Source organism: Amblyomma americanum, chromosome 3 (genome assembly GCF_052857255.1).
Source record: "Amblyomma americanum isolate KBUSLIRL-KWMA chromosome 3, ASM5285725v1, whole genome shotgun sequence".
Taxonomy (NCBI): domain Eukaryota; kingdom Metazoa; phylum Arthropoda; class Arachnida; order Ixodida; family Ixodidae; genus Amblyomma; species Amblyomma americanum.
Window position 1 is genome coordinate 161,731,236 of NC_135499.1, and position 16,638 is coordinate 161,747,873.

At 46.3% G+C, this 16,638-nt stretch overlaps 2 protein-coding genes across 7 annotated transcripts in view; one reads left to right on the plus strand and one right to left on the minus strand.

The window, feature by feature from the left end:
* The first annotated feature begins 4,376 nt into the window (after positions 1–4,376).
* On the plus strand, positions 4,377–8,272 carry LOC144125302 (uncharacterized). The gene is made up of 5 exons (XM_077658563.1): positions 4,377–4,666; positions 4,762–4,881; positions 5,056–5,170; positions 7,105–7,345; positions 7,993–8,272. The coding sequence occupies exons 1-5, from the start codon at positions 4,518–4,520 to the stop codon at positions 8,133–8,135; spliced, it is 768 nt and encodes a 255-aa protein (XP_077514689.1). The 5' UTR covers positions 4,377–4,517; the 3' UTR covers positions 8,136–8,272.
* A 370-nt stretch (positions 8,273–8,642) lies between these two features.
* Positions 8,643–16,638, minus strand: part of ninaC (STKc_myosinIII_N_like and MYSc_Myo21 domain-containing protein ninaC) — a 132,525-nt gene continuing 124,529 nt past the window's right edge. For all 6 annotated transcript variants that reach the window (XM_077658562.1, XM_077658561.1, XM_077658559.1 and 3 more), the window contains 11 exons: positions 16,212–16,300; positions 14,888–15,055; positions 12,313–12,581; positions 11,667–11,778; positions 11,281–11,434; positions 10,949–11,067; positions 10,338–10,460; positions 10,000–10,145; positions 9,576–9,688; positions 9,371–9,470; positions 8,643–9,277 (listed from right to left, as the gene is read on the minus strand). In XM_077658562.1, coding sequence (XP_077514688.1) covers positions 9,037–9,277; positions 9,371–9,470; positions 9,576–9,688; positions 10,000–10,145; positions 10,338–10,460; positions 10,949–11,067; positions 11,281–11,434; positions 11,667–11,778; positions 12,313–12,581; positions 14,888–15,055; positions 16,212–16,300 — 1,634 coding nt within the window. In that variant the 3' untranslated portion in view covers positions 8,643–9,036. The remainder of the gene's footprint in view (positions 9,278–9,370; positions 9,471–9,575; positions 9,689–9,999; positions 10,146–10,337; positions 10,461–10,948; positions 11,068–11,280; positions 11,435–11,666; positions 11,779–12,312; positions 12,582–14,887; positions 15,056–16,211; positions 16,301–16,638) is intronic.

Below are 16,638 nucleotides of genomic sequence, written 5' to 3' on the forward strand. Positions count from 1 at the left end.
AAAGCGCACTTGTTTACATTAAGACTTAAGTGTAATTCAGATAACCATCGGTCAAGGGAATTTAAATATGTCTGTAAAACCATATACACAGAATGTAAATCACTCGCAGCAGCAAAGAAAGCTATATCGTCTGCATACACGTACGTAGTCACGTCAGGGGAAGTCGGAATCGAACTGAGTAAGAGGTTGAATAGAACAGGGGAAAGAACTGCACCTTGAGGCACACCTCTAGATTGATGAAATTTCCTTGTAGAAACTCCGCGTTGACAACAATAAAATTCTCTGTCAGCCAGGAAAGCTGACACCCATTCCACAAAATAACTTGGCAATCCCAGAGCACGTAGTCTGTACATTAGAGGCCCATGTTCGACACTGTCATATGCTTTCGAGATGTCAAGAGTTACCAGCGCAGCATACTGTCGACGCCGGCGCGCCAGTCGGACACGGCTTTCGAGGTCAGTATGCGCACACCATATAGAGCACCCAGGCTTGAAACCAATCTGACAGGGGTTAAGTAGTCCCTTTTCAGTAATAATGGGCATGATTCGTCCATACAGCACGCGTTCAACCAATTTCACCAGGTTCGATGTCAATGAAATTGGTCGAATGTTGTCTAAGACCAACCCTTCGCCTGGCTTTTTAAGCACCGGGATAATTTTAGAAACACGCCATACATCCGGGATCCATGGGGTTCTAATAGAGTAATTTACCAGCTCCAATATAGCATTGGGGGATTCGTCGAACAGTATTTTGAATCATCGCAGAGGTGACACGGTCAGGACCAGGAGCTGCAGAAGGTAACCGATTTATCACCTGGGAGAGCTCAGAAACCGAGACATTAAGGAAATCATCATAGTGATTCCCAAGCAGTTGTGGGCGAGAGAGCGCAGCCGAAAAACGGTGTTCCAAGCCTTTGCCAATTTCTTCTAATGACCTGGCAAGCTCTACTGGAGTCAGCACATTAGAGGGGATGTTGTGAGGCGGTGGCAGCCTGTTCCTTGACCTCAGAAAGCGAAACAAGGCTTGTCTGTTATTAGATTTTGATAGATGGGCATAATTCTCTTCATCATATTTTTCTTTTGCCCTAGCGACTGTGCGCTTGAAGGTAGCTGCAAGAAACTTATAATCGATCCAATTCCGGGGACATTGATTATGGATAAGTTTCTTCCAGGCTGCCTTGCGCCGCCTATAATCTTTTGAACATTCTGCATTCCACCAAGGGCTCTGAGAAGTGCCTATGCTATCGCACACTGTAAACTCTGATTGCCTCCGTACCCGATCTAAAATAGAGCATAAGCCTAACACCCTGCTCTCCTGAGACCAATTCGGCAAAGAGTGTAGTTCTGAACTGAGTGAACTTTTGAACTTGTTGTAATCAACTAGGGTGCAACTGAATCCGCCGATAGAAGTCATCGGACACACAATGTCAAAAGTGAGTGGGAAATGGTCACTGTTTGTGGCACAGTCAACCGGAGTCCAGGAGGAAACTGCTACCCCTGGGGTTGAAAACGTTAAATCCAATGCTGATCGGGAGTGCCCACGGAGAAAGGTCGGAAAACCCGAGTTATGACAGTTTAGGTTATTCACACAAGCCCAATCCCATAAACGCAAACCGCACTGGTCTGTTCGATAACCCCAAGTCAAGTGATGCGAATTGAAATCCCCAACAAGCAACACATGTGATCTGCTGACAGAGAGTAAGGAATCTAATGGCCGTGAGTCATGAACCCCAGATGGAAAATATACATTTGCGACAGTAATGGGATGGAAACCAGGAACTGAAAGATCCACTGCCTGAATTTCGCAATGAGCGTCCACCTGCTGAAACACCAATCGTGCCTTGTGACAAAATCTGGATGAAACCAGCAGAAGCAAACCGCCCCCCCTTGATGGGCGGTCCATTCTAAAAATTCTATAATGTTCCATTTGAAATGAAAACTCTTTCGACAACCAGGTTTCTTGAAGCGCAATGACATGAGGAGAAAATCGATTTGAAAGAGTTACTAAATCAGTGAAAGCTGATTGAATGGAACGGCAGTTCCACTGCAGCACTCTCAGAGACCCTATTCTGGGGAGAGATCTGCAGCAGCAACTTTTTTTTCCAAAATGCTGTGGTGACCAGTTTTTCCTGAATTACTCTTTTTTGTTTTGGATTGAGGGGAGCTAGACGGACCAGCAACGGCTAAAGGAGACCGGCTACGTTTCTGAGCTCGAGCATCGAGCTCCATCAGTTCAACACACCCATCAATTGCTCCGGTCGTGACTTCAGGTACATGAGTTGGAGGCGTGCGCTCTTTTTGCGGCTGCATTGAAACAAGGGAAGGTGTCTCCGCACTGAGTTTAGTAGGTACTGCAGGATCCACGGATGACTTGAACGCAGCATTGGAGGTCATTATTGAAGAGGTCATTTGCGCCACCATGACTTGCGATATGCACTCTGTTATTGAATTCACTAGCCGATCCATGACCTTGGCCATTGCCTTTTCAACTGCTGCAGCAATCGCATCTGTCAGACTTGAATCCACGACCGCAGTCGTCTGCCGTGCTGCCACACTTGAGTACCCGTACGTCCTTTCTTTAACAATAGCCATAGCCTCGCGCCTTGAGCACCGGCGCTTTTCTAATACTTCCAGCACCTTAACCTCCTCAGCCCTTGCAGGACAATTAGAATATGTGGCGGAGTGACTACCGCTGCACAAGCAACACATCTCATCTTTTGAACACCTTCCTACACGGTCATGATTACCACCACACACACTGCACCTTGAGCTCGACTTGCAGGCGTTCGCGCTGTGGCCATATCTCCAGCAGTTGCGGCATTGAAGTGGCCTTGAAGAATACTGATCGACCCTGAAAACCAGGGGCCACACCTTCAACTCAGATGGACAGGAGAGACCCGCAAAGGTGGCAATTACCGTTTCAGTTGGAAGTTTTGTTTCCTCAACGACCCGAGTGCACCGATGTACAGAAATCACCCCTGCAGAGGAGAGTTTCTCTAGCGTTTCCTTAGGGCTAAGGCGTGGGTCAACCCCTCGCACCAGCCCTTTAGAGCACGCCAAGTGCGGCGGTATAAATGCGCTTACCGACTGGCTTCCAAAAGCTGTGGACGTTAACAAATCCATGATGCAGGCCTGGTCGGCCGACCTGCACACCACGCCTCCTCTGCCGTACTGTCGGACATCACTGATTTTTAAGAAGTGAGGCGTAATCGCCTGTAGCGCAGTCTGAACTGCATCCGGGTTATTCAGTCGAATGGCGCCACCATCCGATGGAACCAAGGCCACGGGAATAGTGCCGACGCCACCCCGAAAGAAGGCGTCCAGGGGAAGTTGGTTAGGGGGGAGGCTGGCCGACCAGGGGGAGTTCCCCTGGCCAGGAGAGGACGTCGACATGCGCCCCTAGCGACCTGCAAGCGCCCTGCAAAAGCGAAAGACAATCAAGCAATCAGAAGCTATTGATACGACCAGACACCGCCCAGTGAGACCACGTCCGCCTTCCAGACGGTGGTGGCTTTTTTTCTTCCTCCGCTCTAGAGCACAATACCGATGTCATCGCAAACGGCTTCCCTACATGACACTCGACATCCTGCCATCCAGACTGCTTCGAGGGATGGGTCAGGTGCCCGCCGCATAGTAGGCATGCAATCAGAGTGCCCGCGGCTTTCTTAGTCACAATTTTCGGCTTCTCTACTTTTTTTTTGTAACCCCCACTCCTTCCATCAGTCTCGTGACAAAATAAGAAAAAGGACATTTTTATTTGTGATCGAGGTGTATCGCACACTCTCTATTTAGCCACCTACTAACCGGGGCTTCAAATGGACGGATAGATTTTGCTGAAATGGGGATTGTAATGAAAACGCGTTAAAAGCTTGCGCCACGACGCTAATCTAGTAAAACCGAAACTTCGCGTCTACGCGCTAGTGTTCACTAGCGACGAGAGGAGAGTACACCGCTTCAGATACCCTGATCGCGTTTCACAATAAAAAAAAAAGCTTAGAACTATGCCGGAAAAGAATATACATAAACGAAACCACGTCACTTCGCTAAGGCGCCCGTGTGCTGTGCGATGTCAGTGCACGTTAAAGATCCCCAGGTGGTCGAAATTATTCCGGAGCTCTCCACTACGGCACCTATTCTTCCTTTCTTTCACTCCCTCCTTTATCCCTTCCCTTACGGCGCGATTCAGGTGTCCAAAGATATATGAGACAGATACTGCGCCATTTCCTTTCCCCAAAAACCAATTAATATTATTATTATTCGCTCTCATTCTCGCGCTGTCAGTGAAAAAGCGAAACCAAAACAAGAGAAAAAGAACCAAAGTGGTGGCAGCACCGGCAACGCTGTCCGCTTGTTTTCGTGATTTGAAGCGTGGTTTGAACCACGCTTGAACAGAGCTAACAGAGTTTGCATGTTCGGTGCATGTGTAGCTGGTGGTCGTTCGTAAGCGGCGTAAATATAAACCTCACGCATCTGGTTCATGCTCGAGGGGCAAGTTCCGCGGCTTTCAGATAGCTGTTCATGAGCGTAATGTCCGGCACTCGGCGTGCGTCCATGGTTGCCCCTGGCCATTGGGCTTCGGCAGCTGTGGCCTTCGTGTTAAAGCACTCGAAAGCCGGTATTGTACCCCTATGCACCAACATTGCCATGCTCATGGAACAGCAGCACAGGTACAGTAGTAGCATGCACACCTGCGCGACACTGCCGCACATAACAAATGGTTGGAGCCTTCGCTTTTTTTAATGCTTCTGCGTGCTGTTTGTAGACTTGCACAGGAAAACGAAAATCTGAGCAATGAACTACAAGCTTGCAAAGCGGCGTTCGCACTGCCCATAGGCGATGGGGAGGTTGCCGTTAACCGATGGCCACCACAGAATGACGCAGAGTAAGTTCATTGCATTATTTTGCCAATAATTGGAATGCACCTTTTGTTCAAGAGCTCAGAAATGCATCGTAGACATTGCTAAGAAGTCGCCCCTTATTTTTACTTGACTCTGTGGCGTTGCTTTACATGTCTACACGGTCATCTTTCAACTTGCTCTTCATATTTCTTTCGTAGACCGCACCATACTTGCAGTTCCGAAATAGTGCCAGTAAGCGAAGTGAAGCGGCCTGATATTACTTCGCCCTCACGCCTGAAGAACAAAATTAAAGGGACCATTGACCAGCTGAAAGTAAGCCTTGACACATGAGCTCGCCTTGTAATTGGCGAGCTTGTATACATCTGTGACTCCGCTTGCGATGTTCTCACGACCTGCTAGTATATCTCGCGTTAGCTACAAAGTCTCACATCTTAGATCTCAGAAGCTGAAAAAATGGCCTGTTGAAAAAGAAGACACTGACTGAAAAGGATAATGTGGGAATAGTCGTAATACTAGCAATTTTTCAATCTTTCAGAAAGGTACAAACTTTGAAAATGAGGTCTTACAGGTCCTTCATGCAAGGTCAAAAAGTTGCCAACATGCATGTAGTCAGCTAGAAACCATACAAAGTTTTAAAAGTATATAAGCTTCTAGAGTGGTTCAGACTAGTAACTTCTGGACTAATCTACTAATAAAATTTCTCATTATTGTCTATTATTGCATTTACCTGTGGCAAAGTAGTAAATACAATTTGTCAGTTAGAGGTAAGGGCATAGGGAGGGGGAGTCTTAACCTGGGTGAGCCTTCAAAATGTGTACTCCATAAGTATGCTGGTTTTTTACCTCTATGGTAAGAGCTGGACAACTCTCAGCTCCGACCCATCACCCTAAAGCAAATGTGTTTATTTTCAACAAATGAGAAATGCCATTGAGGTGGAAGTCTACTACGTTTGCTTCATAAAAATTATACTGCTTCACAGCTGGTTTTGTGAAAGTTCTATGAGAAGAAACAGAGGTCTAAAGTGTGTGTTCAATGAATATATATAAACTACTAAAGTATGTGGCAGTTAATTTTTTAAAATGCTTATTCAGTGTGCAGCCATGTGTTTAACTTAAGGCCCCTCAATGAACCATGAGGGGCTTTGTCCAAAAGTTGTTCTGTTATGTTTGCTATGTTCTTGTAGATAGCCATGGCAGTAGGTCAGCTTTCTCATTTTACAGTTATGTATCTACTGCCTCTTATATTCTACTTTTTCAGCATTGCATTCAGGCATAGAACTACATGCAATACATCTTGAAAACAGCCACTGTGCCGTGGTGGCATATAGTTCTGCCAATCCACGTGGTCTCTCCACTTTTTGCACACAACTCTACACTCATGATTACTACTCTGTCTGTCTCATTCAATTAACACAAACATAGCACATATATAAAATCATCATGTGACATTGGCAACTCCCACTGGTAGTATTAGAAAGGGTGTGCTTGCTGCTCTTTTCGGAGCAGGATTCATGTACAAAGGAAGGGGCCCCCCCTTAGCAGCACACAAGAGGAGAGCCACATCATCACTTACTGTGGAACTGCCCAGCTCTCAAGCCTACAAGGATCCGGCACTTGATGGTAGCATGTCTTTCACCAAGCAACCCTGCTTCATACATTGCCTGGGCGCAGGGACCATACCATCGTTCTTTACTGGACTTCATCAAATCAGCTAACCTTTTTCCATTCATTTAATCTGTACTACATCATTCATCACACCTTCACCCATCATTGATGCCCTGGGGCAATAAATTTCGCTTAACAAAAAAAAAAGAGGAGAGCCACATTTCCATCTGGCAGTTGGGTGCCGCAAAATTCATAAACCTGCTCAAAACATTCTCTCTCTTAAAGTTCCCCTAGTATAAAGTATAAACATCAACATCGCATCGATATATTGAGCAATTTATGAGCACACGAAGAAAATGCAGGAAGTTTTCAGCTGCCAGATTAAAAAATTGCAGCTGCTTACCTTTAGGTTGAAAATAAACAATATTGTTTGCAAAATGTGCTTGATCTTCGTTATGCCTTCAAAGTGCTTTGTGTGCATTTGATTATGTATGCCATCCAGAAATTCAGTAAGAATTGCACACTGCCTTCTATTCAGCCCCGATATAAGCAATACCAATTTTTGCTTTGTTAGTTTTACAGTAGTTCCTACCATTACTTGCTCTAATGATGGTTTCCAATGATTTTCTCCTCTTTAAAAAGGTTCTGCAGCAGCTCCATCAATTTGGGAAGACATGGGTGCCTTTAGATGCTTGCCTATGTGAAGCTTGCAAATCTTTTCAAGGAACCAAAGCATCAACGAAAGCACTTACCTTCAACCTTCTTGATAAAGGCCACACAGCAGTTGTTCGGAGAAAACTTTTGGGGAAGGTTTGCTATGTTGGGCACCTCGACACCAGTGCACCACACTGGATTTGGGTTGGTCTCGAACTGCCTGATCCTGGTTAGTATATCCTTAAATAGCCTAGAAGCGTAGCAACTGGCCTAGAGATCTGAGAACTGGTGTGTTTAAGTTTGGAAACGATTGATAAAGGAAAACAAACGTGTGAAAATCATATTCTGGTGTTGCTTAATGCCTAATGAAGCCAGCCATGTTTCAGCCAATGGCAACTTATTTTGGTATTTGTTGTGCTTGATGAACCCTATTGCACTCTTTGAAAAATAAGTGCAGGATGCATAAATATGTAGCAGAAGCTAATTATTACCAGTTATCAAACATTCTCTTGTAGATAGAACTAGGAATTTCAAACTTTTGAAGCATTAATTTCTTTACCTTCATTAGGACAGCATAAGTTTCAAATGTATATAATACCACAACCACAGTTCGTTTATTTTGAATTCAAAGGTCTAACAGTAGGTTTTACTAAAGCCACCCTTTCAATGGAATCAATGCAATAACACTTGCATTATGTGTAATGTCAATGCACGTTGATGAACTCCAGGTCGTCTAAATTCATCTGGAGCCCTCAATTGTGGCATCTTTGATAGCCGGTATGGGGACGTTAGCTCTCCTATGCCTACCTACCTGAAGAGACTGTGTTTAATGAACAGAGCTCAAAAGTATTTTTTTTTTCTGTGTGTCATTGGCAGTGGGATTCTGTGATGGAAGACTTGGAGAAAAGATGTACTTTGAGTGCGAGCCACGTCATGGGGCCTTCTTCAACGTCACAAGTGTTACTGCAATAATACCTGAAAGCAGCAAGCAGTTAAACTTGCATGAAAGCAGTGCATGAAAAAATATAAAAGATACAGTGTATGGTACAAGGTAATATCACATATTTATTGCTACATAGTTCCACTCTGTTCAAAAATGTTTTTTACATGTTTTGTACAAGTTTTTTTATGTACATGTTTCCTTATGTTAGAAACTATAAAATAATTAACAAAGTGCAAATGCGCTTGTTTTTCCACAGGGAGCAGAGATGATGCTTCAGGGCCCTGAGAATCTCTGTTAGGTACATTTCTGCATGTATGGGCTTCATGTAGTCTTGAATAGATGTTTTCATTCTGCATAAGAAACCGCGCTTAAATCTGTTTATGCCCTTCTGTGATGCATTCACTGCATGGGCCTCCTGTTTAGAGTGCTGCCTGGCTTGGAATTGCTAATGCTGCTAAGTGATCATATCACTGTCAGTGGATGTACAACCAAGGTCTTATCACTATCACGTGGCATTTTACTTGGTTGTCTTTGTGGTTTTGTCCAAACATGCACACAATAAGTGCAAGAATAATACTGTTACTAAAAGGCTTATAGAGGCTGTTTTCTTTATCACAGATATACAATAAAGATGAGTGCTTGCATTGCTTCTAGTTACTTTCTTGTACTGCACCTCCATTGCTTCTTTAACATCGTATTTCGTCATTTAGTTAATGACCTTTCGTGAAACATGAGCCAGTGGCGTGGCGCAACGCTCCTTTTTTTCCTACTTGATTTCTGCTCTGAGTGGGAACTGTGCCCCTGAACTTGAATGAGCTTAGAATAAACAGTATGGTTCGTGCTCTGCACAACGCAGAGTTTGCAGCACAAGGTAATGGGGTTTAAGGACGGAAGGGTAGAGAGACTAGTTGTCCTGCCTTGTGTTATCTGGGCTAGGACCAGACCTTGTACACTGGATGCTGTTGTTGTAGTGAGGCTCATGTGACTGAACTCGGTGATGACAACAAGCCCTTGCAACGCTTGAGAGTCTCTGTAGGCGCATTGTCAGTCTTTCGCAACAGCTTCCGGAAGTCAAACACGCCGGGGGTTTGCCTGTTTGGCGATGGCTTGGGTGAGGGAGGAGGCTTCCGCAGAATTTTTTTGAACTGGTAGGGACCTTGGTTTGGGTCACTGTCCTGTGCTGTCGGCAGGTCTAGTTGAGGCGGGGTGGCAGGCTCGCTGTAAGTAACAATAAAATGTGAGAGACGTGTGTGTGGTGCATAATTTAGTGACACAGTGCGGCAATATATTCGGAGCAGTTGCAATGCTCACATTGTTTGGTTCTCTTTGAGTGAGCCTTCTTGCCACCAGGATTCAACTTCAACCATTGTAGGCCGGGGACCACTGCTCTGATTACTCGAGTTTCCAGAAGCTAGAAAAAAAGTACCGGTAGTTGTCATGGAGCAGGCGACCTTGTCTGTATTTTAGTTGTGATAGTATTAGTGGGTACCCATTTTTCTTATTCCGGCATGCCTACCTGAGTTTGAATCAATCTCGTGCTGTCTCTTCTGTTCCACATGGATTCCATTAACTCCATTGCGGACTTCCCTCGGAGCTGGCTTCACAGGGATTTCTGCTGCCATTTTTTTTCTGCACAACAATAGGGTTTTAATTTGTTAGAGTTGTAAATCAAGGAAAATGTCAAATGTGCAATGGATGTCAGCATAAAGATAAAGCAAAAGGTAGGTGATTGCTGTGGAGGCTCACTTTCTTTTTTCACAAACTGCCCCCCCCCCCCATACACTAGTGAGCTTCCGTGGGTTCTATCTGATTCAGCCATGCCACACTGCATTGCACACTCCCTCAGTGAAGTGTGCGCATTGTAAGGTAATTTGTGGTAAACCACGCCATTGTGCACTAGTTTCAAGAGCTGACTTGAATATGTGCCGTCTTCACTGTACCTTTCTTCTGCAGGAAGCTTGTGTGTGCAGAGGTCAAAATTGTTCAGATGGAGAGGTTTCTTCGGTTGCGGCCTCTGCTGATGCTGATAGTCTAGGTTCCTGCAGCGCCCATTGATTCTCCTCTCACTTGGTACAGGGACCTCATCCTGCATTGTTAGAACAGCAGTTGTCTGGCAGTCACTATCCAAAAGCACTGAAGACATTTTTACATACTCGATATCTTCCCAGATAATGACAATAATGGTGGTGCTGACATGAGAATTTTAAAGGAATTGCACAAATTACGAAAACTTGATTGCTTAACATTAGACCATTTAGATTCAAAATGTCTTTCGTACCACAATGGTTTCACCATTCCTGGGCATAGGCACATGATGGCAAGTCATGATGATCGGTGTGATGTTGGTGTTAGGGTGCGCCTTCTTTAGACATCGATTCCTGCTGCTTGGACAGTGGTGCACCTACGGAAGTAGCAAATGCAAGCTTTGTTGAACGAGGATTTTGGTTAAAAAAATTATTCTTGTATTCCAAGACTTCTAGCAAGTGGCATATTTACTGTCATCACATGAAAGAATATCATATATATCAGCTGTTTTGTTCATAGATGCAGTCAGCATCAGAACGTTAAAATATCTTTTCACTTCTCTTATACTATACACGAGTGCCTGAAGGATATGGGCTGAGTTTTATATTAAGTAGGAGAATATAAATTAATGTGATCAACTTTTGTGATTTCTCTGCACAGTCAAAAAAATAGAAAGCCCAGGCATAACGTGTTTCTTGAGACTGCTGCTAGAATTGTGCTAGTTGCTTTTATGCCATCTCATGGTGAAACAAGGTCTTGTAGTCTTAATATTACAACTTATGCCTTTCACTTGTTGACTGCAATAAGCATTGCATCTGCTTGTCCCAGAGCTAAGGCAAAGAACGCTTTATGTCACACTCGTACCTTCTGACAAAAGTCCAGTATCTTGAGGCACTTCCATGTTGATCCATTGGGATCAACGGACCTGTTGGCCATCTTTCTTCGGTTTGCTGCCTCCTTGTTTTTCTGGATCTTCATTTGACCTGCAGCGTTAACGGTACAAATCTACTCAAGGTCACTGACAAACAAAATGAGGGCTACAGTTCCCAGCCCCCAGCTCCGGGCAGAATCACTCTTGTGTAGCCTAATAACACTTATTGCTTTCAAAATGCTTTCAGTGTGCAATTCCTTTGCACTTATAGCCCAGAATGTAATTGCTATTCAGTCTGAGTAGAAAACTTTGGAAGGAGACTTACACCTCTGGGCCACCAGTGCGATGGCAAGTCTCCTCTTCTGCACATAGCGTTTGGCAAGCCACCTTCGGACAGCTGACTGTGCAACCACAATCTTGCGTATTTGCTGCTCGTAAAGTCGAGAAAGGTATTCCACATGGTAGTACTTTAGGAATACCTGCACAAAGGTCGCAACAGAACACTTGTTGCAGATTTCGGGACATATATGAATAAATCTCGTGCTTCTGTGCACAAGCGTTTTTCAATAATGTACAGAGAACTGTGCATATATGTACGCTATGTGTGTCTAGTTATTTGAATGGCTTTATGTGTCACGCGAACATGGTAAATATTCTAGGTGGTAGTCACACATCTTGCAGTCCAAGGAAACAACATAAACAGTTCCGTACCTTTGACTTTCCTATGGCGTAGTCATCCATCTTGAGCCGCACGAGAAGTTGATGGCATGTTTCCCGATTAGGAACGACCTTCTCATCAAAGGAGAATGCCAAAAAGCTGTACCTGTGGTTGGATACAAGAAGTTCACTGTAAGAACAGGACAAAACTATGTCAAAGCATTTTTAAAATATATATGTATGCAAGGCTGCATGTCATAACTGGAAGACAACCTTTTCAAGACAGCGTTGAATCGAAATCAAATAGTGCCACAATAGCAACACCGTGCACTGTGGTACAAAGAATGCAGTGTACATTGTAATGAGCTACCGTGTAGCCAGTGCTCCTGTTTAGTCTTGCTGATGAAAGGTAGTCAAGCCTAATGGGCTGTTTGTGACAGCTTTGCCATCTTAAAAGGCTAAAAAACTCCTCACAGCTCCGACGTCTCAAAATCTCTCAAGTTAATTGGTTGGCCAAGACGTGGAAGTATGTTGTGTCACATGCAAAGAATAAACTCCTCGTGACTACCTGCAAGTTGCAATGCACGACCGCACACAAGCCCGGCACTGCAGAGAGTCACGAGGAGCTTATTCTTTGCATCTGACACACAATTGCATCTGCCCGCTGAATTGAAGAGCAGAGAAGGGAGTGTGTGCTCGCCTCTTGAGCAGCTCGGCAAACGAGTATCGGTGCGAGAAGCCCTGCTGTCGGATGTAGATGGTCTCGAGGACGCCCGTGTAGCGCAGCTGGCAGAGCACTTTGTCGCGCGAGAATCCCCCAGCCAACCGGTAGTCGTTGGGCTTGAGGCAGCGCACGAAGTGGGGCAGCCCTGCGCTCATCTTCTGCAGCAGGTCCATGAGCGAAAAGCGGAACGAGGTGCTGGTCGTCTGCAGCGCCTTCGCCTGGCTCACCAGGCTTTGCGTCGACAGCTGCACAAAAAGGACAGTTGTCAGACGGGCACAATTGGCGCCGTGGACATGGAGTTGCTCAGCACACAGTTCGCTGTTCATTCGAAACAATATAGCTCAATCAAGCGCAGCAAAGTCTCCTTTAAGAGTTGTGACAGTTCATGGACTTAACGTGCCAATTAAAGCTGAAGGAACGGCATGAAGCAGGCTGTTGTTGAGGGTTCTGGAATAACTGCGACCACGTGAAGTTTCCTAACGAAATTTTTCTGGGTAGCGAATGGCTGGGTTTGAAGTTACGACACGGTGCATAAGCGCTGTTTGGTTTCTCCGTAGGGTGGAAGAGGAGTAGGGGGAGGTTGAGAGGAGAAAAAAGTGCGCCGTGAGGTCACATGCCACCGTGTGAAGTGAGGAAAACCTACGCTCCATTTCATACATCAGGTACAACACTGTTAAAGCTAGCGCACTTGTTTACGCTGCCTGCATCCGCGACCAAAAAGTAGTGCGTTCCTTGTGGTGGGCGAAACATAGTGAATGCTTTGTCTGCAGTCTAGCCACATGACACATTTGTCATGAACTTGATCAAATAGACTCTTACTGCTGACGCCACGCTGTACCTTTCTCGTGCCTTAGACCACTCTGGCACAGAACAAGCGCGGAGCAACAACACACCTCCCTTTATTTTCCCGTCCGGACTACTAACGCCTTTCACAGCATTGCACCTTATGTATGAAACGGAATATAGCTAACGTTTAATGTGTCGCCGTTGTGTGTTGAAGCAGTCTTCAATACGTGCACTGCGTCCCCGACGCGGCCATGTATCGGTACACAAACCGGATATGCCAGCCTCAACAACGAGCTCGCATCTGTTTTTTACGTGTCCCACATTGGCTTCAGCGCCTAGAAAACAGGCCTTGGAGGAATAATGTCTGATAGGTGACAGGGAGAGACCCATTCAAAATATTTAGCCCAGTTTTCTAGGCGCTAAAGCCGGTACGGGCTGCTGTGAAAGAGGGCACGCGACGTCGGCTGCGGCGCGAGTACCTGTTATATGTTCGCATCCCCGTATGACACACCCGTACGCTGGCCACAGTGCTTCACTGCATGACAGCAGTGTCTTGTGGAGAATGGGCACGCCAGACCGGAGGAGCAAAGGGCCCGCTCTCAAATGCTTCGAAAACAAGGGATCTCGGCTCCTTTCTAGGTCCCTTGAAACCGCTGGCGACAGTGTGGCGATCGCTTCTTTGTTGCGGAGGATTGTAGGAAACTGCTCGGAGCTATGTCGAAGTATTTCGCTTTGCGAGATTTCGTCGCGCCCGTTGCAATTGCTTCGATTATGATCGCCTTCTGGTCATTGGAAATTGGCTTGCGCTTTCGTTTTCCGGTGCCGTCACTAACCTTGGCCTAATCTTGGAACGCCAATACCGCCAGGCATACCGAACGCGCTGCCAAACGGTCAAACCATACGAACCGCGCTGCGAAAACGATATCTGCACTGCGCACAGACCCGCCGCGGTGGCTCAGTGGCTATAGGGTTATAGGGCGCTCGGCTACTGATCCGGAGTTCCCGGGTTCGAACCTGACCGCGGCGGCTGTGTTTCGATGGAGGCGAAACTCTAAGTCGCCAGTGTGCTGTGCGATGTCAGTGCACGTTAAAGATCCCCAGGTGGTCGAAATTATTCCGGAGCCCTCCACTATGGCACCTCTTTCTTCCTTTCTTCTTTCACTCCCTCCTTTATCCCTTCCCTTATGGCGCGGTTCAGGTGTCTGCCGATATTGAGACAGATACTGCGCCGTTTCCTTTCCCCAAAAACCAATTTTCATTTTTACTACGCACGGCACCAGAGAAGAACAGCGCACTCAGCATGCCGTGTGCAGCGAGGAGGTTGAAGAACATAGAGAACGGGGAAACACCATGGAGGCGCAGCTCAGCCCACCGAGTCGCGTGTATCCCTCTCAGCGCAACATCGTTCAGCGAACCGTGTGCGAATTTAAACGAATCATAGTGCACTGGCGTGAAAAAATTTGTCGCGCCGAAGCCGACGCTAACGATTGGCCCAGAGAGCGCGGGCCCAGCGAGAGGCGGGAAGTTCGCTTGGCGTTTGTTATGTGTAGGAAAGTTTTACTTCGTATAAAAGAGACATCAAATACTTGGGCTTCTATGGAAGCCGCTGACGACGACGACGCCGTGTTTTCCGCTGAACGAGAACCGCGTCAAGGTGGAACGCCACGCGTTGCGGCATACGGCTCTCTCGGTAAACTTGCTTCTTCTGTCTCCTAAACAGCCTGGCTGCTACCTCGGGAAACGCTGGTGCGCCGCGTGATCTTACGTTCTGGCAGGCGTACTGCGACGGCGTGTACAGCTGGCCGGTCTTGGTAAGCGGCGACTGGAACAGGGTCTGCACGACGGGCAGCTTCGACTGACGCAGAAGCTGCACGATCTCCGTGGGCAGGAAGTTGCGGTTCTTCTCCACGAAGCAGCGGGCATCGTACAGCACCTGGAAGGCGCGGGAACGTCCCAGTACATGCGCGCCAATTTGGTTCTCGAACAAACCGCGCGGAGAGGATAGGGGCGTTTTGCCGCGGTAGCAAGGTGCAAGCGTTTGTCTCACGTAAAGGCTTCGCCTTTTCTTACCACAAAAGCGTAACCTTTAGCGCGTTACTGCAGGCAGCTGCAAGGTGCGAGTAAGCCGCTATTTCCACGTTCTAGAGGCGCATTCCTGGTGAATTCAGTTGCATTGCAGCACAAGCTATCCGACATCTTGGTACACGCGATACTTAAAGGGACCATGAAACGATATTTACTCAGGTTAGGAAAAGTGCACGAGAGATAGGTATTCCATCACTCGTCATCGCACCGCAAATACTTTTAAGCTAGCTTCATTAACATCGAAGATATCGGTGATTAAAAACGATTATTCTCATCGTCTCTCTCAACTCACACATGCCGACGCGCCGGAAAAAAAATGCAGGTCAATACTGCACCCCTCCGCGTCCCGTTTGGCCCCACCCCGCCCAAGCCACCAGGGCACGCCCAATGAGGAGAGGCTAGCCCAGGTTGCCCACTGACGTCGTCGGTTTAGGGACGGCTAAGAATTCGCGGTAGGTGTCGCTTTACTCGGTTGCAAGCTACTGCGAGCAGCAATTATTATTTGTAAATTATAGCGTCTACGCAGAGCTCTTAAATCTGACTCTAACTACAAAGACCACCTCTATAGATCTGTTGCACTAGAATACGACTATCAAAATCATTTCAGGGTCCCTTTAATAGTCGGAACTCCGTTAACTGTACTCGGTTGGTCACTCCACTGTTTTGGTAATCAGAATACAGACTCGGCTGCATTTACATGTTTAGAGCATGTGCAGGACAAAATAAAGGAAAAAAAGTCAAGTTAGCATTCTGCGTGGGTTCATGGCACATAAGTTATGTTAAATCAAAAGTCCTGAAATGGTAGAGAAGCTGCTAAAGAGCTATTTTCGGAAGCACTAATGTAAAAAAAACACTATTGCTTTCTTCGATTCATAAGCGATTTACGACACACTCTATTTGCTTCGCGCGGTTGCTGTGCGAGTAGCCTGTCTTTAGTAGTTGCTAATTATTTCACAGAAACTGTGCTAACGAACATGTCAGAAATTCGACATATGCGCCGTTACCTTTCCAGCATGGTGCCTGATGGTGAACTGCAAGGCGTTGGACTTCGGCCGGATGTAGTACTTGGATTTGATGTTGTTGTGGAACTTGTCTGCAAAGCGGAGAGAAAACGAAGTTGTGCTTCGATCACTGAAGCGGAAATATTCGCGCAGAAGAAATTTTCAACTCTAGCCGCTCGTTAGCACTCACTGAACCATCATTAAGCGAACATTGTGTGCCTTCGATATGTGAACGCATATACAGTATCGAACCCACCGAAGCTATACAAGCACATTGCGCTTTAGTCGGATACAACAAGAACAAAGCGGTTTTTCCCCCGACAAAAAACCCCATTCCAGCCGATGGTGTGAGCCGATTCTTAACCTGTTAGCGTGGCAATTCAGAGAGTGGCGTGACAATTCAGGGAGGGGGGGGGGACTATGCTTTTTC